At 41.8% G+C, this 23,463-nt stretch overlaps 2 protein-coding genes across 2 annotated transcripts; one reads left to right on the top strand and one right to left on the bottom strand.

Moving 5' to 3' along the window:
- Nucleotides 1-9,643: 9,643 nt before the first annotated feature.
- Nucleotides 9,644-12,360, bottom strand: zdhhc21 (zDHHC palmitoyltransferase 21; the record flags this gene model as incomplete). The annotated part of the gene is made up of 7 exons (XM_079295283.1): nucleotides 9,644-9,896; nucleotides 10,500-10,543; nucleotides 11,103-11,219; nucleotides 11,415-11,553; nucleotides 11,737-11,848; nucleotides 12,028-12,126; nucleotides 12,207-12,360. The coding sequence occupies 7 exons, from the start codon at nucleotides 12,358-12,360 to the stop codon at nucleotides 9,764-9,766; spliced, it is 798 nt and encodes a 265-aa protein (XP_079151409.1). The 3' UTR covers nucleotides 9,644-9,763.
- A 1,578-nt stretch (nucleotides 12,361-13,938) lies between these two features.
- Nucleotides 13,939-20,609, top strand: plaa (phospholipase A2-activating protein). The gene is made up of 14 exons (XM_079295067.1): nucleotides 13,939-14,161; nucleotides 14,603-14,796; nucleotides 14,885-14,985; nucleotides 15,126-15,246; nucleotides 15,358-15,525; nucleotides 15,710-15,845; nucleotides 15,994-16,163; nucleotides 16,290-16,441; nucleotides 16,525-16,744; nucleotides 16,895-16,960; nucleotides 17,046-17,117; nucleotides 18,557-18,649; nucleotides 19,277-19,447; nucleotides 19,671-20,609. The coding sequence occupies exons 1-14, from the start codon at nucleotides 14,013-14,015 to the stop codon at nucleotides 20,237-20,239; spliced, it is 2,382 nt and encodes a 793-aa protein (XP_079151193.1). The 5' UTR covers nucleotides 13,939-14,012; the 3' UTR covers nucleotides 20,240-20,609.
- The last annotated feature ends 2,854 nt before the right edge of the window (nucleotides 20,610-23,463 follow it).

Raw genomic sequence — 23,463 nt, 5'->3', positions numbered from 1 at the left:
GGTGAACAGAAGTTGGGAGCACCTCGCGTTTTTTTTATTTATTTTATTTTATTTTTTTAGTCTTGTTTTCCTTCCTCTTCTAGTCTTACTTTTTTGGATCGGGTTTTTTGGGGTTGTTCAGTGAAGTTGAACGTGATCCAGAAGAGGCTGAGTTTTCGGCACTGGGCTGGTCTCCGCCTTCACTTTCACTGTCTGTGTGACTGCCGCCCCTCCGGCTCGCAGCAGTGACCATCAAGTTGGATTTAATTCTAACGAGACCATTTCCGGTTCGACTTTTCCAAATACAATCCTTATTCTAAGAAACTGGTCGAGCAATTTCTCTTATAAACCTATCAATATGAAACATGAATGCAATGCCAATCAACGTGAACATTGTTTGTAATAGATGAAATATAGACACATTCATTACTTTATGACGTTTTTTTCATGGCTCATATGGCATATACTGTATGTACCACTGTCCGATGCAACCCATGTGGACAATAATGTTGTTTTCACGAAATAAGATTGAACACCAATCGCTTCAGCTTCTGTAGTGGGATTGTTTTGGAGTGTTATAATACAAAACAAATCCCACTAAATCCGAACTCATCAAAAGGCTATAACCTAAAAATCCCCAAAAATGTACAAAGCCAATGGTTTTAACTGGATAATTAAATGTTTTATTGTACTGCCATGTCTTAACGTCGACTAGTACATACCAGAGGATAATTGTAGCCATACGGGTGTTAATATTGTTCATAAGCCTATCGTAAACTAGTGTAATAATAAGCCTATGTAACAGCCTACCGGAATACATCGTTTTGTTAATCCCAAAATGAGGCAAATTCTCGCTCTTATTTTGAAAGCAAAAACTCAACCTTTTCCCCGGTATCATCGAGCTGTTTCCCTGAAGCTTCACACAGCTCCGTTTTGTAACAGAGGTTGCATTCTTGCCTCTCATTGGCCAGAATCAGTGGCCCGGGACTCTCTGCCCTGGGCCCCTCACTTCCGCTCCTCTGACGCGCTGATTGGGGGCTTGACGAGCCGCTGCTGGACAGTCGGCCAGAAAAGCTGTGTGGTCAAAGACTAATGGTGGAAATCACTGCAGTAATTACTGCTACAACTAAATTAGATACTTTTGATTGAAGTCATTATGATCATTATTATTTGCAGTTAAAAGAGGAGTGCCAGTATTAAACTACCATCAGTTATTCTCCACACGCATCTAGACATTTCCAATAAGCATTTTACAAGTCAAACCATGTTCAGACCAAACATGTGCACTATAGTATACTAATAAAGGCACTTTTTTCCAGGTAATTATTTTTGAAATGCCATGATCTTTATAATATCCATGTATTCTGTTCATTGTAACACATACTTTTCACTGTCATTAAAAAGTAATTCCCTCAATCCATCAAATAGCAACAACAAAATAATGTTGAAAGCACTGATTTGGGTAGGCCATTGTTCTGCCCTAATATATCATAATTATGATATCATGCTATTCTGATGCCATGGTGCTCATTAAGTAATAAGAATAGCAGTTGAACAGCAGTGATAGCAGTGGTAGCTGTTGTAGCAATAACTCATAGCACTGTAGTAGTAGCCTATGGTGCAACGGTGCCAGTGCAGCTGACTGATTTAAAAACAGTAACCTGCCCTGGAAGCCAATCACAGTACACCAGAACAATCTCTGCAGACAACATGATTGTATACGACTTGAATGGGTAGCCGGACAATAGATTTCACTGCTCTCTCTCGTCCCCGTTATCATGACATTAACACAGTAGACACACTAATCTAAAAATGCCAGCGCTGTCCTGTGGGTCCAGTATCTACATCACACACACCTAGTCATCCGTTTTGATTCACATCCAAAAACAATTAAGCTGAGAGCATTCATTTGTGGAACAAATGGCTATAAATGGCTGATCAATGATCGTTTCAAGGCTGAATGATGCTGGTGTGTCTTTAAAAACACTCCTTTAAACCCCTACTAAATGGAAATTTCAAGCGTACCTAATACATTTTGGAATACTTTGCTATTCACCCATTACTTAAACACAAATAGTATTTTTTCTTTTGCAAGAATGTTTTCCTTTTAAATTGAGTGCGTTTTAATTTTAATTTCTAAAGATGAAGGACTATTGTCTCAGACCCTGACTCCATACTCTCTCTGCCTCCATGTATCATGCTAGTCTCCATGGCGCACATGGCATGAGCCTTCACAGATTCAAGAGTTCATCGCTCTGAATGAGGACGTACCGCCCCCATGTGGTCACTAACAGAACTGCGAGTTGCTTGTGCGAGAAACCTGAGGTGCTGCTGTGTATGTTGTGGCTCTAATTTTAGTTTAGAGTTGAGAGAGTCTTATTAGAGCGTTTGAGTAAGTTAAGCAATTTAAAACACAAATTATGCACAAGCCTACAGCAGTGTCACAAAATCTACTTCCTGTATTTCTCTGTTTGCGGAACATTGGCACCATTAGGCCACATTTAAAAAAAGACACTGGCACAAAAATGGTCAATCAGTCCGGATAATAGAAAAAGTTTATAGCCACATTTGAACAAATCAACAGTCTTTGGTAAAAACAAAATCCTGATCACATTGTCGGAAAAGCACAGGTGTTATCATGAACAAAGGCTCTCTATTGAAATTCAGTGTGTCAGTGAGCCTGCATGCACAATACCAGTGTCTTCTTTTCACCATTAGGTGGCGACGTACCAGTTCAGTCCCTGTTGTGACCGTCTGTGTCATCTGGTTATAGTCAAGTACATTTTATTCGATCAAAATACTGAATATTTACCTGACTGAACCAAAGTCTGGTCAGACAATACGAAATATGATTTGGATTCTCAAGAAAAAATAACCAGACAGTCGTACTAGGCTAATACTATTGCTACCACTTCTTTTATTAGTGATGTTGTTACAGCAAAAGATGATGTGAATAAGGATCCTTCGTCCATTAAGCTCAGGTATCGCAGTAGGTACCTTACTGTGTGATCATGCCATTTCCTACCAATTACATAATTTCCTACATGGGCATTTCACAACAGCTGGTAAGACAGCAGGTCCGCTGGTCTCTGCTAAATCCTTCAAAACTTTAATCTTAATATGAACTTTGAATTGAATGCCATTTGTGACCATGGCACACATTGCATCATGTTCTGTCCCTGCATGCTGAAATGACTCTTGAAGTCCCTCCTGCGTTCTTAAAAGCACGAAAGCTCTTTCTTTACATGAACTTGCAGGTATAAGAGTTGAAGCTGGTTCGATTTCTATTCAAAATCTCCCTTTAAAAAAAAAGCATGAGTTAAATGGATGAAGTATAAACATGTTGCTGGAAGAGAAAAGAATGAATATCTCTAAAATAAAAAATGAAATAGAGTAGAAAGCAACAGCAGCAGCACAGCCTGAGCAGAAAAGGTCAATTCTCTGAGGCAGACAAACAGACCTCAACTTAAACCGTGGCGGTGGAGCACAATAAAAGCTTGCCTGTAGTCGTACAAGTAAATAAATATTCAGAAAGAAATGTCAGCCTGCGTTGCCTCTTCAGCATGGGAAAGGCGCGGGCTGGAGAAAGGGCTCTTTGTCCGACACTGTCGAAGTAACACTGCAGAGGTTGGACAGAGAGGTGCACTGGAGGAACTCTCTTACACTGAAGGGAGGCTGAATAGTTCCTTTGGTTATTGATCTTGGCAAAACAATTACATTATTTTTAAAAGCCCATTTTGATAACTCCTCGCCATTTAAAATCCTCGTTTCCTTGCAGTGTCACCGGCTTTAAAACACTTCAATGATCAAAGTATCAACTGCTGGCCTTGAGGTTCATTCTGAAATGAACGTCAGTGCAGGGATGCTGCTAGAATATTGTGTCTAATAAATGCTGAAAAAAATATCTCTTTCAAATGTAACATGTGAAGTAAAGTGCTGCAGTGAAAAAATTGTTCATTTTAGAATAACCTCCTCCACAATCTCCCTCACGTCTGCAAAATGTAGGCCATCTTGACCTGGGCACAGACACACAAACACACAAACAACTCCTAAAAGCAACACAAAATGATGCCAATTAAATTCCTAGAGGGTAATCAGCAGAATATGATATTACCCAAACAATGTCAGAAGTCAGCATCACATTTTGGATGGGGTATCACATGAAACGAAGTTGATTTTGCTTGACGGCAAAGTTCTCAACAAAGGTGATAAAAGAGGAAGAAATCAAGACAAAAGAGCTCAACTTACCATCCACCACGTCCTGGCTGACACGTCATAACAAAGCTGCCATTTAATGGACCTCTCTGTCAGTTTCCCAGCCATCGCTGCAGTGCTCCCGGCTGTCATCGGGTGGAAGACAGGACACCTAATCAAAGGGGCATCAGTGGAGGCATGCTGTGCTACATGTAGGCCAGTCCTCGTCGACGTTGCATCATGGGAAAGAAAAAAAAGGAATCTGCAACAACTTGACCAGTGACTTGAACATGACCAGTTGTAATTACAAGACCCTGCAACCCTCACCATCCCCCTCCTAGACCAACCTCCTCCTCCCCTTCTCCCCCCACAGTGCTGGGAGTGACCCACTGAGCAGCCTGATACCACCGTGTGTCACTGAGCTAAAGGTCGTTTAAAACAGTGAGATGTCTCAACACTTCTGCATATAAAACAACGCATTGTTGTGGTGATTTTGTTCCAGGATTTCCTAATGCCACTGAAAACGATTGTTCTCTTTCAAAGAAACTGGTCCGATCGAATACTTGTGTGAAGCAGTCACGAAGGCCGAAGTAATCACCAAGGGACCGGTTACATTCATTGTCTGGGTTTACTTTGGCCGACTGTACTTTGATCCATGAATTAAGACGTTTGGCGGTTCCATGTAAATGTTATCTGAATGGCAGCAGAAAAGACCTTTTCTCTCCTGCCACATTCCAATCCTCCTCACTGAGGCCGCTGGCTGGCGGCTGGATTTCCCCACAGGGATGGTGGGTGGACTTAGCAACAGTTACTTAGCATTTGTTACAACAAACAGATGAAGTGAATCAAAACAGGGCTGCAAGGCGTGGAAAATGAAGAATTCCACTTGACTTCATTGTGGTTTTTTTCGGCACACAGGCTACACACTCAGAACAGAAGTTGAGCACTTGGGGTTCAATCTCACGAAACACAATTGGCAATTCATAGAAGGACTTCAACTCTGGAATGAAGCACCTGCAGTACAGACAGCATGCTGTGGTTATATGTCGTTACATATGATTCCTGAATCAGCACATTATTCAGACTTTCAAGAAGTGGTTTAATATGTACAAGTGGCTTATAATGTACTCTGTGTTTCTCACATTGTGCGGCTGACCTAAAGTGAGCTCTTCATTCTTTTGGAGAAAGGAAAAATGCTCTGAGCCAAGCTCACGCCAGAGCCGCGTGCACCTTATTGATTTTGAGGGTAAAATCGATACATTTCATCGTCTTGATTGGATTAACTGTTGGACGTTCAACTTCTAATTGGATTTCTACTTTCTACAATGTGAGCTCATTTGAAAATCAATCGGCCAATCAACACCCCCGACGTTCAGGAAGTTCAGCTGAAGATGGAGGAACGTGTAGCGGACACCTGCCACACTGGCGACCCATCCACATGATGACTAAAAAAAAATCTCATTATGACTTCATGAGCAGTGACAGAGAATACAATAATAGTTTCTTCATATGTCAAGTGGAATCAGAGAGCCGGGGTAATTTCAGAGATTTCAAAAGACAATTGGATTGTTTTTTGGCGCATTTAGTTGCCTGAATGATGAGAAAAAACACCAATAATAACAGCTAAAAAATAACTTCTTGTCAAATATGTGGGATCTTAACTGGAGCTCTGAGTAAGAAAAGCGTGATATTGGGGATGACCGTTATCACTAAGTCATATAGGATAAATGCCCCATATGGATAGAAATCTAAAAATGATCATGCTACCCGTTATTTGTGAGCCGATCATCAATTTATCTTCCATCTCCGAGACTTAATCCTTGTCTCGGCTTGGCAAAATGGCAGCAGAACACGCCAAGCCACTAACTCCAATCCTAGACAGGTACACACAGCCTCGTATCTGAGAGATAACTGTTCCAAGCATAGTTTACGTTTATCAGGCTTGTGGCTAATTATTTCTTTTGTTCAGCCAGATGTCAGAGACTGCACAAGTAGCAGGTGGTCATTTATTTAATTCGGCCATTTGACCAACCATTACCAGAGATTAAGAGCACATTTAACCCAGACCGTCCCAAAGCCCAAACTCCCAAATTAAATTTCACCCCATGGCTCATTAAAACACACTGGTGTGTTATATTCCATTACAAAAAACCGAATTTCACTGATATGTTATTTGTTCTTGTAAAGACAAACTGGATGGATTTAGATGTTCAATGTTTTTGGTTAATCAAGCCCACACCGGTTGGGGTTTGCTGAGGGCAATACAATGTGTGTGTGCGGGTGTTCAGTGTGTGTTTAAAACATCTAACCATTTTAGACAACACACATAGATTCTGTTCACGGCTCATGCACACGTTACACACGCCTCACTGGCACTTAAGGACTGTTGTAGACAATGACCACTTGGAGACAGCTGAACTGCTGCTCGGGCTCTTGACACGCCGTACTGAGGCCGAGTTGAACCGCATTCAGGGCAGTCTGACTGTGATGCAGAGTCAGGTATTTAGTGCAAAATTGGCTGAAAACGAGATCAAAAATGTTTTTGTCTTTTTGGTTTGAAGCGAATATCTTGTCCATGGCAGAAAACATCACGTTTCATGACGTTATTATGAGTCCATTCAAATGCTACTGTAGTTTTAAGGTGCGTATCAAACAGCTAATGCTGTAGTTATAATCTATTTTAAGGTAATGGGTGTGGTGAACAGGTCACAAAGATCAATCTTGTCTTGTCTGACTGTGGGCCTCTGTGTCATCACATTACACATTTTACGGCTGATTACATCACTTGACAAAGGGAAACCATTGTCTGCAGTCTTTTTATACGCTCCATCAACTTCTTTCTAGAAATTGAAAAGTAATGTCCCTTCTCACCTGCTCTAGATTCTGAGACATGAAAGAGCCTTCCTGTTCATTTGGTCAGGTTATGAAGCCCCGAAACGGACAAAAATGTTGTCATCATATCAAAAGATGTAAAATAAAAGCTTCAGCTGCAGCCCACATGTAAGCTGCTACACACCAAGTAGAAGAAAGGAGAAAAGAATCAGCTCAAACGTATCCAGAACCTAATTTATTAGAATATGAACACCTATATGATGTTTGATATAATCACAGCTTTCTCACATTTCATAGGCTTTCTGGACATAAAGAAATGGATAACAATATTTATGGTGTATTCCTTTAATTCCCCAAAACTTAACGGTTCCAGAGTTTGAGGTCTGAATGAAAAAAATGATAATTTGAAAACACATTCTGAAAACAGCAAAATGAACAATGTGAACCAAACTACACAGGTCCAAACTGAGAGCCCTGTGGGACACCAGTTAACAGCTGTGAGGGGAAGAGAGTGAGCGGTGCGCCGGCCCTCTGAAAGTCTCCTGCAGCATTTGAATTACTTACAACATCGGGTGTAATAGGAGGATATAATGTAAAACCATACACAGCAGCTACAGTAGCGTTAATCTTGGCTGAGGTTACCGAAGTAGACGCCGTGTTTAAATCTGGTAATCCCTGGTTAGTGAGTAATAAGTGAAACTCTTCTAAACCCAGTTTACTTCACAATAATCACGTGTTTTTCACTACTGCTGCAACAATACAGATGGCTTTACTTCTACACAATGCTTATTGCTTTCAAAAAGTACTTGTCAAAGAAACTGAATGTGATCCATCCCCCTTATTTAATGCCATTCACACACATTATCCCACCCAAACCAAAAGAAATCACACAAACATCCAAGAACCCTGAATCTGTTATAAAAACCACTGAGCAAAGTTACCAACACACACTCATGCAAAAATTTCAGATACCAACGAAACATAATTCACACGTAAAACACGACAACTTTAAGTGGAGACTTTCTCTCACGATTACCATCGATGCAGCAAAAAACTGACTGTGTGCTAAGTGTGAAAATCAGTGCATAATATTAAAACTGCTACCTTCACAAATTTGGTGAAACATGCATTTACTGACTATTGCAACATTTCCCCAGGTCTTTGGCTTTTATGGAGACGCAACATGATGACGACAATGTACGGTGAGAGTAAGAAGAAGACCTAGAAAGGCACTTTAAAACTACTTGGATATTGTTATATTTCCCACGTATGGCAAGCTTGGTTTACATACAGGTGTATCTATGCGATTGCCAAGTGTTAAAGACAGTGACAACCATGCTATGCCAGTATTATTATGCACTGAATCATCTTCTACTTAAGTATCCTGTGAAATAATTCAATGAACACCTCTAAAACTACCATAGCGTTACAGCAAACCCATCATAAATAAATCAGTGTCAAGTGTCGACCAGCTGTATGTCATCACACACTAAACCGCTAGTTTTTCACTGACAAAGACATGCGCTTATAAAGCCACTGGCTCGGACACATTTAAGACCTAACTGTGACACAGCTACAGCACTAAAACGAATCACAGATGATATTGCACAACAGACGTGTTCGTGGTAATGTGCGACCGTTGCATTGTAAGTGCTGTGGTTGACGGAGCGGACAAGCTAAACAGACCCGATTTTAAAGGAACAGTTGCACATTTTTGGAGTTACGGGGTATTTGCTTTCTTGCAGAGAGTTAAATGATGAACTCGATACCTCTTTGCCGGCACGAGAGTCTCGACCTTCTCGTGTATAAATCCCAAAACGTCAAACGCTTTAAAGACAACCAGAGTCATTTAAGTTCTGTTAATATCTTTGACAGTATGTGACACTCACACGATGAGGTCATGGTATCAATTGGCCGTGGAATGTTTGTTGTACCATTATACAGCAGGTTTTGTCTACGACATATCCAGCCTATTGACAGCACACACTTGGTGAAGTGTTACTCTCTGCTCTGCTTCATAGCCGGCTTCATAGCCAAGCTGTGAACTTTGTTCTGTGGCCATGCTTGATAAAACAATCATTTCATAGATAAGAAGGTTCATAGAACAATGCAAGAAAAAACATTCATGATTCTTCAAATGAAAACAGGAGCGCAGTTGACGCCGGATCACTTCGCAAGAGAGCTGGAGGATCACCCAACCGGGAAAAAACGTAAAAAAACGAATACACTGCGCGTGCATGACAGATAAAACGGACAGTTACAGTAAAAGAAGCAAGGCACAAACCTTATACAAAAAAAACCGCCTTCCTAATAGACACACTGGTTCTGCCTGTAGCTGATTACAGGTCAGTAGTAAAGGCTCTTTGTTCAAGTAACCTGAGAGGGGTCCCTTTCGCCAGCTGCTTCCAGGTAAAGACTTCTATCCTTCTGATGCAATTAACCATTAAAAGTGGTTTCCAAATGTTTAAAGTAGCAGTCACAGTGAGTAAAAAAAAAGAAGCAACATTCCCCCCCCCCCATCACTCCCCTTGTTTCTTCACCCTGTTTGCTGCCAGTCTGGGCCTTGTAGAGAAAGGAAAAACAAAAAAATTTAAATTCTTAAGAGTTTCCGGAGACAAAGACTGCTGCCCAGCTCTCGTAGCACAAAAGAGGACGGCGAAGGCGAGCAGATGGGTTCCACAGTGTGCATCGAGTGTTTCATCACGGCAGCCAGCCCCCTCCTGTCTGTGCCAACAGGTGGCGCTGTAGTGCTGCCGGCCTACACGTGGGTGCGGAAGTGGTGGCCGGCTTGGATGGGCTGTCTGCTTCGGAGCGGGATGAGCCACAGGAGTTTCCAGCGAGTGCCGCAAACTTCCGCTAGCGCCCGCTGCCAAGATTTCTTTGAGCCATATCTGAGAAGAAGAAGAAGAAGAAGAAGAAGAAGAAGAAGAAGAAGAAGAAGAAGAAGAAGAAGAAGAAGAAGAAGAAGAAGAAGAAGAAGAAGAAGAAGGGAAAAAATTAATTATTTGTGTTGAAACTGAGTAAGAGTGATACTACTTTCATATTCGTGTTCGAGCTGACGCTGGAGCTAGCAGCCCGTTAGCTTAGCTTAGCATGAAGACTGTAAACAGGGAGAAACAGCTAGCCACGGGAAAACTAAATCCGCCTACATGCAGCTTCCAAGGCGCATAAACTGATATATTCTCGCGAGGAGTCTCTGTTGGCTGACGGACAGCCTCAAGGTGACGACAAAACTCCCAGAAGTCATTGCGCCCAGCTAACAACTAGTCCCCAAAACTACTCAAGCTGTCGTTTTTATACAAACAAGAAAGAAGGTTTTTTGGGGGGGAGCTGTAGAGGTGGTGGTGGTTGTGTTTTGTTAGCTTTGGAAGGAGCCATGCTCACCATTCCCCACTGTTTCCAGTCCTTATGCTAAGCTAAGCTTAGCTGCACATTGAACGTACAGACATGGGAATGAGTGGGGCTTGAGGACAAACGGAGTTAAACAGACTCACATTTCATTTGAGAACTGGGCCATTTTCTCGATGGAGGTAGTGTCCTGTAAGAGGGGGGGGGGAGACAATGTCAAAGATGACGATCATTTCATTTATTGCTCCTGTAGACAGCTCCACCTATTGAACACAGTTTTTCTGTAAATAACAGATCAAGTGCAGACGTTTCTCCCATTACAGCTCTGTCGAAAATGATTGATGAAAGCTTCAAATTACTTTGGCTTGTAACAAAATCATGTCATCAAAGATGAAGACTGCAATAGTATCTTGCCACTGACGGGATGTACAAACACTTGCATGCACGCAGCCCGACCCCAGACTTTCTCTCTTGTTTCGTTTCCATTGATCGCTCCATTAATACCATTGATTGGTTTATTTTTGTGTGCTGTGTCATTTGGTTCCGTCTGTAGCTTTGTGTGCTGCGGCCTCTTTTTTCGCTCGCTTGTTCTTGAAAAGACAGAATTAGCTTTCAATGAGACAAACAAATAAGTGCCACCGTGCTTGTTCTATAGATCCAACAAAGCAGTGTGTTAAGAGCAGACATAATCACATTGACATAATTACGGCAGTGAATGTCATGTCTTCTGGTCATTACGCGGTACTCACAGAGAGGATGCCTGTCAACTGAGTGTAAAACAAGCTGGTCATGCCTCCAAACATCACCAAACCCATGAGCGCTGAGACTCGCAGCAGAGCCAGTTCATGGCGCGTTGTAAACTTCTCCTGGCAGAAGAAAGCAAAATGGCAACGAATGAAACAAAGCATTTAGCCTCCTCACATAGCACTTTAAGATAACTAATAAACACAGGCAATACTGCTGTAAAACATTGCTACACATGCATGTCTGAAAGGCAATCTGTACGCTCTTACAACATTTGTTTTTAGGGTATGATTTACTCATATTCCTGTGGAATGTACCTGGTCTTGTCCTGTAAGTGGCTGAAAGTAATAGTACTGGCAGAAGTCCAGCGCCAAAGTGAACAAACTGAGGACCTGAGTGTAGAAACAGAGCTGCAGGAAGAGCCAGTGGTTGTCTTCTCCCACGCAGTTATTGATCCTGGAAGGAAACAAACAGGATTTAAGATATGGCCTTCAATTATTTTTGGGCTATTTTCGTGAAAAATACGTTTTCCCAGAAATATATTCGCAGCGAAAGCCTTCTATTCTACTCGGCAACATGGTTTTCAATAGGCGTCAGATGTGGACGGCAAGAGCTTTATTAGTGTGTGTGCATCCTCACCAAGGACAGTGATGGTCCATTCTGCGTACACAATGGCCACAGCGACTGCAGTGGTGGGACCGTTTGGGTCTCATTAAGTTGCACTTATTGCACAACTCCCAGTGCTCTCGCTCTGTGACATAAAACAAACTGTTGGTTATTACAGAGATAGTTACACAGTAATAACATATTCAAACCCATTAACTGTGGTCTAAAGACCGACTGAGAGGCATCAGCTGATACTAAACTGGTAGAGAATTTATTATGCTGGTATGAAGACGCATGGGCAAACAGTCACACGTGGATCCATACCAGCGTGAGGTATGTGGGGGTCCACGGGAAGACGGCCGGGATCTGCTGTGGAAGCTCTCAACAGGGCCGCGATGCAGAGCGTCGACGCGATGTAATAACCTGAAGGAGTGTGCGGTGTTTAATTCCAGTTAAAAGTTAAATGTGTGTCAACAAAGAAGTTCCTGCAGGAGGACACTCACAAACTACTGTGGCCCATGGGATGTGTCCCTCGTTGTAGTGCGGAAGCAGAACCAGTTTGGGGATGAAGAAAGTGTTGTAGAGCCAGATCCCAAACACCATGCTGACACACAGCCAGCCCATGGGGTCCACCACAAAGTGCAGTCGAAGCTTCATGGTTGCTGGCACTCCGGAAGGGGGGGTGGGGGGGGGGGGGACCTACAGCGAAACCCCAACACACACCACAATGGAGATTTGTTGATGGGAAACAGATCTCAGGTATCGGCTGAATAAACATCATTTAGACAACATTTGTATGGGCCTATTGCTGTTTTATAACAGTGAACGTTCGTCTGTATAGATGACTGACCAACAGTAAGATGATACGACTGAGATAACATTAATATTAAGTAGTATTATCGTTCTGAGGAGGGCACAAACACAGGCCTACTATTGCTACTACTGTGTAATAAAGCAGACCTGTGTGTATAAACAAGCCCAACCTTTACCTTACAACACCTTACAATGATTTTTTTTTAACATTAGCATTATCTGCTAATCCAACCCAGTCTAAAATGAGTACAAGTGGCCCTTATAAACCTGCTAGTCTGCACTAAATACCTTGTTATTGCCCAACCTCGCGTGCTCCATCCTTCACACTACTGATATACCACTGACAGGCGCGATGTAGCCTTTACTGTGTTAGCTGACATCAGCGGGCTAGCGTGATTTAATTACCTCGTATTCATTCGCACATTATACAATTATTTCCCACGCTAAAACAAAACCATACCTACTTTTTTTGTTGCCGTCTTTCTCAGCGCACGTATCAGTGTGGCTACTTCCTCATCCGAGCCTCTGTAGGCTGGACAGGAGCAGTAGTTTGCTACCTGCAATAAAAGAAACATGTACTTCCGGTTTACCTATGTTTAAAAATTAAAACATTTTTTGATGGGACTGAATTCTAGCGATACATTTAAAACACATATTGAAGTAGCTCTCTGAAAAGGGCTTATTTGAAACATTTCATTTTTAGTTTATAAGATGATTATTTTTATTAAATATTACTTATTTTTATTTAATTTTTTACTTATTTAGTTACTGAATTCCCTCAATATAAAGAAAAGCTATAAAGAAAGAAAAAAGCTTAAAAGGATTACACAATGTACAGAAAATGTATTAGCATTAGCATAATTAGCATTATCAATGTATCGATTTATGATTCATGTCATGGTTGGTGAACAGACTATTCATTTTTAACGTTCACATAAAGGCTAATCTTGTTTTGATATTGACAATTGCTGTCCAAACTCTCTCTAGAGAATAAGTTGTACTCTTTTGGTGGGAGATGATGAATGCGGATACTCCGATTTAACTGTACGCCCCCTTGGGCTTTTATTGTAACATCTTTCGAGTTTCCTGTTGTAATCCTGATTGTCTGCGTTAGCTTGACTCAGCTATTTTGGACAGGTCGACTCGTTGGGAGCGCAGTGCACCATCGGCAACAGGGAAAACAGTGTGCTGCCCCCCTCTGGTGAAACATGAGTACTACACGTGGAGGCAGTCCGCTTCGTTCCCTTGTGTTTTTGTGTTTTTGAATAGTACGTCGACATTAATGCTTTAAACTTACCACCACGCATTGTATTATAATTATGTACTATATTTGATTTAAATCAAATTAAAACATTAATTTGAACGGTGAGTTGTCTGACCTGACACGTTAGTGACGTCATTCAACTTCCGCTAGCATTAGCGGCCGGTGTTTGTTGACAGCAACGCCGCTTAAACATAACTCTACTGTGGTAGTTTTATCGTGTCGTCGGGACAAAATGGCATCATCTAACGCATACAAACTCAGGTGTTCCATCCCGGGACACGAAATGGACGTCAGGGGACTCGCATCTGCCGTTTTTCCAGATGGAGCCTTCGTGTCTGTGTCCAGAGACCGAACCGGAAGAGTCTGGGTACCAAACTCAAGGTAGCTAGCATTAGCCTGCTACTGACTAACTAACTGTGGTTGTTGTATTTATTTCAGTTTGTACGCAACTTCAACGTTGTTATTATGATAGGTGCCCAGACCAAGATTAGTTGCAAGTCAATTAACGAGCCCAGTAAAGTTATTTAACAGTAATACAGTCGCGTTAATGTGGGTAGCTAAGTTAGCTAGCAAGCGGTTTGCTAACGTTTACTCAAATTAGCTTTGTCATTCATTCAACTGCAACTCAGTGTTGACTGTTAGCAGCGCGGATGATGGAGTACTTGCTAAATTTCACCAGGTTCAGATTGGTATTATGTATGTTGTCTGTTAGTTGATTTATTGGCCTTTTCTTGAAATTAATAATCACAATTTTCCACTACTTGTTCCCACACAAGTAATCATTTAATATGTCTTTGCTCTTCTTTCCCCTTCTCTTGACAGCCCAGACAAAGGTTTCACAGAGATACACAGTTTGTCTGGCCACTCCAATTTTGTATCCTGTGTATGTGTCATTGCACCGAGTGATACATACCCTCGCGGACTTATTGCCACGGGTGGAAATGACAACAACATATGCGTTTTCACAATGGACCAATCACAGCCTCTATTCACTCTCACGGGTCACAAAAGTACAGGTGAGTTGGTTGTGCCTAGCTGTATACTCGCAGGGTAATTACAATCTAATAAGCATCTAATTTGCTCTTTTGTCATTTAAACCCCCAGTTTGCACTCTGTCTTCTGGGAAGTTTGGGACACTTTTGAGCGGCTCGTGGGACACCACAGCCAAAGTCTGGCTCAATGAGAAGTGCATGATGACCTTAGAGGTATGCTGAAGCTTCTGTGATGTTACTCTGTAAATCTATTTTCCCCCGAATCGATTTCATCTATGCAACTGTAATAAGCAAAAACATATGATAGGGCGTTGTGACGGACCAAAATCTATGCTTGTTCATTTTGACTAAAGGGCCACTCTGCAGCAGTGTGGGCCGTGATCATCTTACCTGAACAAGGCCTTATGTTGTCTGGATCAGCAGATAAGACCATAAAGCTTTGGAAAGCTGGCCGCTGTGAGAAGACGTATGAAGGTGAGAGTTTGCAGCGGGTTGACTATTCCAAACATTTGTCTGGGGATCCAGGGGCTCCATCGTTTATAATCGTTTATAATTACAACGCAACCTGTTTCTCTTTCTTACCAGGTCATGAGGACTGTGTGAGGGGGCTAGCAGTGATCAGCGACACGGAGTTCTTCTCTTGCAGCAATGACACGAGTATCAGAAGGTGGCTGGTGACAGGCGAATGTGTGCAGGTCTACTACAGCCACACCAACTACATCTACAGCATGGCTGTCTTCCCCAATAGTCAAGGTTTGTTGATTTATCTTGAGACGTAAATGCCTTTGAAAGAGCAGAATGTGAGACTTGTAATGTGTGTGTAACAAACTGCGGGTCCATGGTCATTTATGGAACCATTTGTTTTCCTGCCGTCAGCTGGTAGCCAGCTGGTAGCTGGCTCCCCCCCCGACCTCATACTGGTGCTTTTCCCTTTTAGATTTCATAAGCACAGGAGAGGACAGGACTTTGAGGATATGGAGACAGGGAGAGTGCTCCCAGACCATCCGTCTGCCTGCCCAGTCTGTCTGGTGCTGCTGTATTCTACCTAATGGCGATATAGCCATCGGGGCCAGGTAAGAACTGTGTTTGGCATGCTGTGCGGTCAGTCTAGAGTCCGTGATCGTGTTCCCTGAACAAATATTTAAACGCCGTGTCCTACTGTTCACCGCTTTCACTTCTGACATTTTGTGGCTAACCCAGACGCTGCTTGTCTGCCCACAGTGACGGCATTATCCGCGTATTTACGCCAGCTGAAGACCGCATGGCGAGTGTAGAAGACCTGCAGGCTTTTGAAGATGAACTCGCAAAGACCACCATTGACCCCAAGACGGGTGATCTTGGAGACATCAAAATAGAGGACCTCCCTGGAAGGGAACACCTTAATGAGCCTGGTTAGGAAACAGACTGACATTTCTGTCATCATATTGTCTATAACCACTGTGTATCTGGTGTTTCTGGTTCACATCTTACACATCCAATTCCCTCCATTAAGATTTGTTTTGCTTATTTCCTGAAAGGGAATCGCGACGGACAGACGCGTCTGATCAAAGATGGACAGAAGGTGGAGGCATATCAGTGGAGCGTCAGCGACGACCGCTGGATGAAAATCGGAGATGTGGTCGGAGGCTCAAACCAACAGACCTCCAAGAGCGTGATGTACGAAGGAAAGGTAAAGGCCGTAGGCTTAGTGACGAGGCAAACTATGCATGCAGGCATGAGAACAGTCGCGCATGACTCCTGATCTCCCCTCAGGAATACGACTACGTCTTCACCATTGACGTGAACGAGGGAGGGCCGTCCATGAAGCTGCCTTACAACTTGTCAGAGGACCCCTGGCTGACGGCGCACAACTTCTTGCAGAAGAACGACCTCAGCGCCATGTTCCTCGACCAGGTTGCCAATTTTATTATCGAGAACACCAAAGGACTTGTGGTGGGACCGGCCCCGCCCGCTGGTGGTGACCCATTCACTGGTGAGGCCAAATGATTGATACTTGGGTTTGTTTTTCTGCCTTTCAGAAACAGACAATGTCTTCCATACGATACATTTTGATTACAGTAATTAAAGGTTATTAGACTGAATTGCTATTTTCCTGAAGGTGTTTTGTTTCTTCCTCTGACAGGAGGGGCTCGGTACATCCCCGGGGCTTCTGATGAAAGGTCAGGTTTTGGAGGCGATCCCTTCACAGGTACAGTATGTTCACTGAAAGGTTTCTCACAATCTGAATATCACCAGAGACGTTATGTCACAGCAGTTTTGTTTTCTCCACACAGGCTCCGGTCGCTACATCCCAGGGTCGGGTCCGAACCCAAGTGCTCCTGGAGGCGTGGCTGATCCCTTCACAGGTTAGTTACTTACCGTACTTTCCGGAATATAGAGCGCACCGGTATATAGGCCGCACCAGCTGATTTTTAAAAGAAAAAAGAATTTGAACATAGATACGCCGCACTGGTCTATAAGCCGCAGGTGTCCCCGTTGAACAGCAAGATGCTTTTAACAGTACTAAAGTTGTCTTCTTCTATGAACATCATAACATGTCTCTAGCTTCTAAGCTAATTTAAACATTACGGCCAATGGGAAATGCTAACCGCGATTAGCATTAGCGAATATAGTGAATATAATATATATTCGTACATCTTTTCATGCAGACATACTTACAGACTAAGGTCTCTCAAGGCTACCAAACTGAAGAAGTAAAACGAAGCAGCGTGTCTTCTCAATAGAATCTAAAAGCAACGAGGCAATAACTTGTTGCTCGTAGCTCATCTTGGTTTACAATATAACTCTGCTGTCCGGAGTCTGCATTTGGGTCCTTGAACACACCACGTCATGTACCGGTACCTTCATGGCTGAATGGCTGAATAACAACGAATGGCTGAGATAAAGCAGACTATCATCATACCAGCCATTGTAAACACAATTATACATGAACTAAGATCATATCTGGAAGATTTGCCACAATTGTGAAAAAGCTGATCTTCTCATGCAGCGTGTTGACGTTGCTCATAGCTCTGAATAGCATTTACGGCTAACTGGCTTGGCCAGTTGCTGCTAGCACAACAGCTATTCAGAGCTATGAGCAACAACAGTTATTGCCTCATTGCTTTTCGTTTGGTAGCCGTGAGAGACCTTAGTCTGTAATGCAAGTATGTCTGCATGAAAAGATGTACAAAGATATATTATATATTCGCTAATGCTAATCGCGGTTAGCATTTCCCCATTGGCCGGAATGTTAAAATTAGCTTAGAAGCTAGCGAGTCGGACATGTAATGTTAAAAGCATCTTGCCGTTCAACCTTTTTTGTTAACAGTCCTAGTGAGAGGTAGGTCAATGGTACTTCATCCATATTGTAGCGACCCTGTCAGTAACAGCTGGTAGCAGAGGGGTTGCTCGTAGCAACTGTTCTGTGTCGGGAGCAAGTAAATGTTGTGTTAGACCGGAACCGGAAGTTGTGGTTGTTGTTGTGGTGGAGAAAAGCTACGAAAAAATCCGTATATAAAGCGCACCGGACTATAAGCCGACGCCTCAAAGAGTGGGGTAAAAAGTAGCGGCTTATAGTCCGAAAAGTACGGTACTGAAGGAACCTCTGAATTGTGTATAAACAACAGACAAACTAAACTCATGCGGTCTTACCGCTGACCAGGGATTGATTTGTGACAGCTGTTCAGCGGTAAACTCTCAGAAACATTTCTCCTACATGAAGACAGCACGAGGCAGGTGTGTTTGTTAATCCTTTAACGTTCAGTGTTTCTCTCATTCGATCCCTCTGCTCCCTACTCTACAGGACGAGGTGCCTACAGACAGACGGCAACCAACATCTACTTCCCCAAGACCGACAGTGTGACCTTTGAGCAAGCCAATTCCTCGCAGATCATTGGTGAGCATTTCAAGCATGGGTGTGATTATGTGTCTTCACAGTCTGCATGTGTCAGTTGAGAGTGACTGATACAACCAACGCTTCCTCCGGCTTTGTCTTAAATACGGCGCTGGAAGCATCAAAAAGCTCAAACTGGTAGAATAGATATCTGCACACTTAGATCAATGCAGAGAACACTTTATTTTGAGTTTTCGGTGTAAAGGACCTTGATCCGAGTGTGTGCTTAATCTTCTTCTGTCAGCATACGCTCTGATGAAAGTTCTTTAGACCGAAAGCTAAAAATAAACTGTTCTTTGTGTAGATTTAAGAGTGCGGATATCTATTCCCTCAGTTGAGAATGACGAAATCTTTCTAAGAACTTTATTAATGGATTTTGAGTGACACTTGAATTGTGTCCAAAGGCCCTGAAAACCTTTTTTCTCGATCAGCTTCTTACTGTGTGATGGGATCAATTGGGAACACGGCCATTTCTGACGACATTAGAACAGTTTAGATGATGTCACATTATAGACTTCAGTATTGTCATGCTGAAACGTTGGTAAATTATTTAATTATCAAACTGTTTTACCTTTACACTTGTGTTTTCAACTGTGTCATGGTTAATGATTTCTTCTTCCCTTTCGCCAGCTAAGATAAAGGAGCTGAATGGAGATGCACCTCAGGAGCACCGGCTTTCCGAAGAAATTCTGGAAAGCCTTGAGAAGCTGCTGGTATCCGTCTCTGAGCCCAACCCTTCCAGGTCTCCCCCAACCATCCAAGAGATCAACCTGCTGTGGAAGGCTGCTCACTGGCCCGAAGGTACGAAAAATGAAATTCCAACACAATTTATGGTCGTTTCATATTTGCGGATTGATTTTTACGGTTGATTTTTACTGATAAAGAGAGATTTTTATCATATGACCCCTTTCAATCTGCACCACACCGCTAGATGCCACCAAATCCTACACACTGTCCCTTTAAGGTGCTTCAGTTTATTACTGTTCACTAACCAAACGGCCCTTTCCCTTCCCCTGGACTTCAGACATTGTGTTTCCTGTCCTGGACATTATGAGGCTGGCGGTGCGCCATCCGCAGGTTAACGAGAGCCTCTGTGGAGAGTCGGAGGGAGTCCAGCTGTGCAACCACCTGCTGAGCCTGATGAGGCCTGAGGGGCGTCCCGCCAACCAGATGCTGGCGCTGCGGACTCTGTGCAACTGCTTCGGAGGCAGCCACGGCCGAGCCCTCCTCCTGGCCCAGCGTGAAGCGGTGCTATCGCACGCTGCCGACCTGGCCGGCGGCTGCAATAAGAACATCCACATTGCCCTGGCCACTCTTGTGCTGAACTACGCCGGCTGCCTGCACAGCCAACCTGATCTCGAGGCCAAGGCCCAGTGCCTGTCTGTGGCCAGTAGAGCTCTGGAGACGGTACAAGACAAGGAGGCTGTGTTTAGGCTGCTGGTGGCTTTGGGAACCACTGTGGCCTCAGACCAGACAGCCCGGGACCTGGCTCGCTCCCTGGGTGTCAACTCTCAGATTTCCAAGTTCTCATCGGTGTCTGATCCATCAAAGGTGGCCGAGTGTTGCCAGCTGGTTTTAAAAGAACTACAATGATGTGACTGATTAGAGGGGAAAGAAGGGCCACTTCTTTCTTACTATCACTCTGTTCAGTTGTGGTGGAGACCCAAATAATTGTATGTTCTGCAATAAAAAAGGACAAATTAAATCTCTACATATACTTAGCTTGTGTTTTTATTACTGCAACACCTTTCTAAAGCCCCGTGACTAATTTGTTGGGTAAATGTGGGCCGAATGCATGTAATAATGGCTTATAAATGTGTATGTGTGTGATTTGCTACTGCCATTTAACACTTTGACTTGGAGAAATAATACCTGAATAAAGTACTATTACAGGGCAAATGAAATGCAAATTGTAACGGAAAAACAGCTTAGGTGAGGGACGTGGGTATTGTGATGATTAAATGTCCTCATGTCTTAATTTCTTATTAAATGAACCAACTGCTAACCTATACACTACTTATTTGGGGTAAGAGCTCTATTTGCAATGCTACACAATATTTTTCCAAGTTTATAACTGTTCTTTCAGTGGTTTAATTATTAAAAAGACGAAAGCCTTTAATGTGGTCCACTTTTAGTACAGTAGTACCAGCTCGCCTTGTCCAAAATATAAAGTTACACTCGGTCAGGGGTGGCCAACCAGTCAGAGACTAAGCCACATTTTTTTACTGTGTTACTGCAAAGAGCCACATCATACACATGGGCACACATGAACATCACCCCATCCCTTCCTCACACACACACACACACACACACAGACTTCTGCTCAGCCAGATTTATTGTAAATGTCACACACCAACATGATGACAGAAATTGACTCCTACAGTACTAAGACCACAGGCCAGTCATTTTCAACAATGAACGTTGTGTGCACTGTCTCACACACAAACTCAGTTCAACCAAGTCCACAAACAAAAATATAATAATCTACTATCGCGTTTTTCTTTTACTATGCATCAGTGGCGGCTGGTGGAAAATGTTCGAGGTTGGGCCATCCTATCAATTTCAACAAACATCCCAGTATGATTTAATGCAAACAAATTAAAGTATCAAACACGCATTATTACTTTGCAGTTAAATATTTAACATGTATTCCAACATGAAACAATCAGTAAATAACACTTATATAATATAACATGTTCATTTATTGAGATGCCCCTATGGACCTTGTTATAGGAGGTAAAGATCAGGAGAAGTAAACATGAAGTGTAATTATGAATACTGATGTTAAATTAAGCTATGATGAGTTTTCACTGTTAATTTAACATCTCTATTACATGTTGATGCCTCCATGACCAAGTTAAGCAGATGAGACTGAGGACAGCTATGTAGAAGAAAAGATGTTCACTTTGCATAATATGTAGCTTGACAGAGTTCTCATGTGTGTCCTGGTGTTGTCATGTTTCCTTACCTCCTCATCCCTCACTCCCTACCCTGGTGTTCTCATGTTTCCTTACCTCCTCATCCCTCACTCCCGTAACTGTCTCCAAATTAAGACATTAGTCCATTTGTAATATCTCCATTTGACCATCTTGTACTTAAGGTTACAGTGAAATTAGCTCTCATCATAAAGCCTTTACTAATAGGACAAGTGGAGAGGACAATACACTTCTGATGTGTTATTGTTGCTGTCACACAGATGACCGTTGTGACTGTCACCTTTTTCTTTTATTTATTTAAACCCACAATAAGACATCCATGTAAATGATTTCTATATGAATTTGTGTGTATTCTGCTGTGTAAAATGTGTCAATCTTCTAAGTTTGCATCCTTGTGTGAATATTATTGATACGTGTTTCTCTTTTCATCATTTACTCAATGTGATTTGGACAATTTTGGAGAAAATAATCCTGCAGGGGAGGGTGACTGCCTTGCAAGCAAAAAAATATAAAGTATGTGCATATGTGTTACTGCAAGTTAATAAACACGTTTGTTGACATTTGTTTTGCTGCTGCTGTGTTTAACTGTCCTCTGCCTTATTGCAATACAGGCTCTTGTCTCTAAAGATTCATTGAGAAATAGTACCAGTGAGTACGGTGACGTCCTCGAAACAATATCATATTTCTGATATAATTCAAAAATCTGACAATGTACGACAATTAATATACAATAAATATTGTTCAAGTGATCATTTTATATCTTTTTGATTTTCATTTGACTCAAAGGCTGTTAGTACTGTTAAGGATTGATAAATATAATATTACATGTTGATATGAATAAAATAGGGAAAGCTTTAGATTACTGCCCCAACATGCAGCATAATTCTTGCCAATTTAATTATAACTAAATCACAAATAATTGAAATCTTTACTGATTGTTAACTAGTACAGAACTGATGACACATACACGTAGGTGCAAGGGAACAAGCTGTGATGTTAATGAATAAGGGGGAAACAATGTGGGAACTTAATAAATTCATATCATTATTATAATTTACATATACATTTATGAATATATATATATGTATGTATATAGGTGTGTGAATGAAATCAAAAAGTTATTGATAAATACATTTTATTTACAAGAACTATAAATTATTGAAAATTAGTTTTTTGAATTATTAACTGATTATTAATTTAGAAAAACGATATTATGAAAAAGAACTATGAATGAATTATTGAATATATGATTGAAAAACTGATTAAAACTAAAACCTTTACAGAATGGAAATCAAATGTCCAGAAGTACCAGATATTTAGACATTTTCCAGGTGGAAGGTAGTATTTATTGTGGATAATTTTTTCAAATTGTGTGAATTTTAAAATGGTATTTGTAGTGGCCATTTGTCGGCTAAATCAAACTTAAACAAATAATAATCAAACGCCAGTGATGCACCGTGGTCGGTATCCTTACGCAGCCAGAAGAGAGTAAAATGTCCAAGCAGGATTCCATTTTTATGTATTTATTAAATAAAGCAAATAAAACAAGCAAAAAAACGAATTCACAAAACTCCTGTCGTGCTGTCTCTCCTGTCCTGTGCAGTGTAATGCTGCTGTGCAGCTGGTAAAAACTATACGCCCACCCCGGTGCATGCTGGTCCTATCTTTCTACTCGTTTAAATAGCAACAGGTGCCCACAGTAATTACCCAAAAAATAATAGAACTAAACAAATTACTATTAAAGAGAAAAATAATCTTAACATATGAAACATCTACAATAATTAAACAATACTACTTATAAATGAAATAACAAAATACAATATCAAATAAATAGCTCCAACAGTATTAATACAATTGCATATTTTGTCAGAATGTATTCTT

The sequence above is a fragment of the Melanostigma gelatinosum genome (assembly GCF_949748355.1).
Source record: "Melanostigma gelatinosum genome assembly, chromosome: 23".
Taxonomy (NCBI): Eukaryota; Metazoa; Chordata; class Actinopteri; order Perciformes; family Zoarcidae; genus Melanostigma; species Melanostigma gelatinosum.
This window is presented reverse-complemented; position numbering and strand designations above follow the sequence as displayed.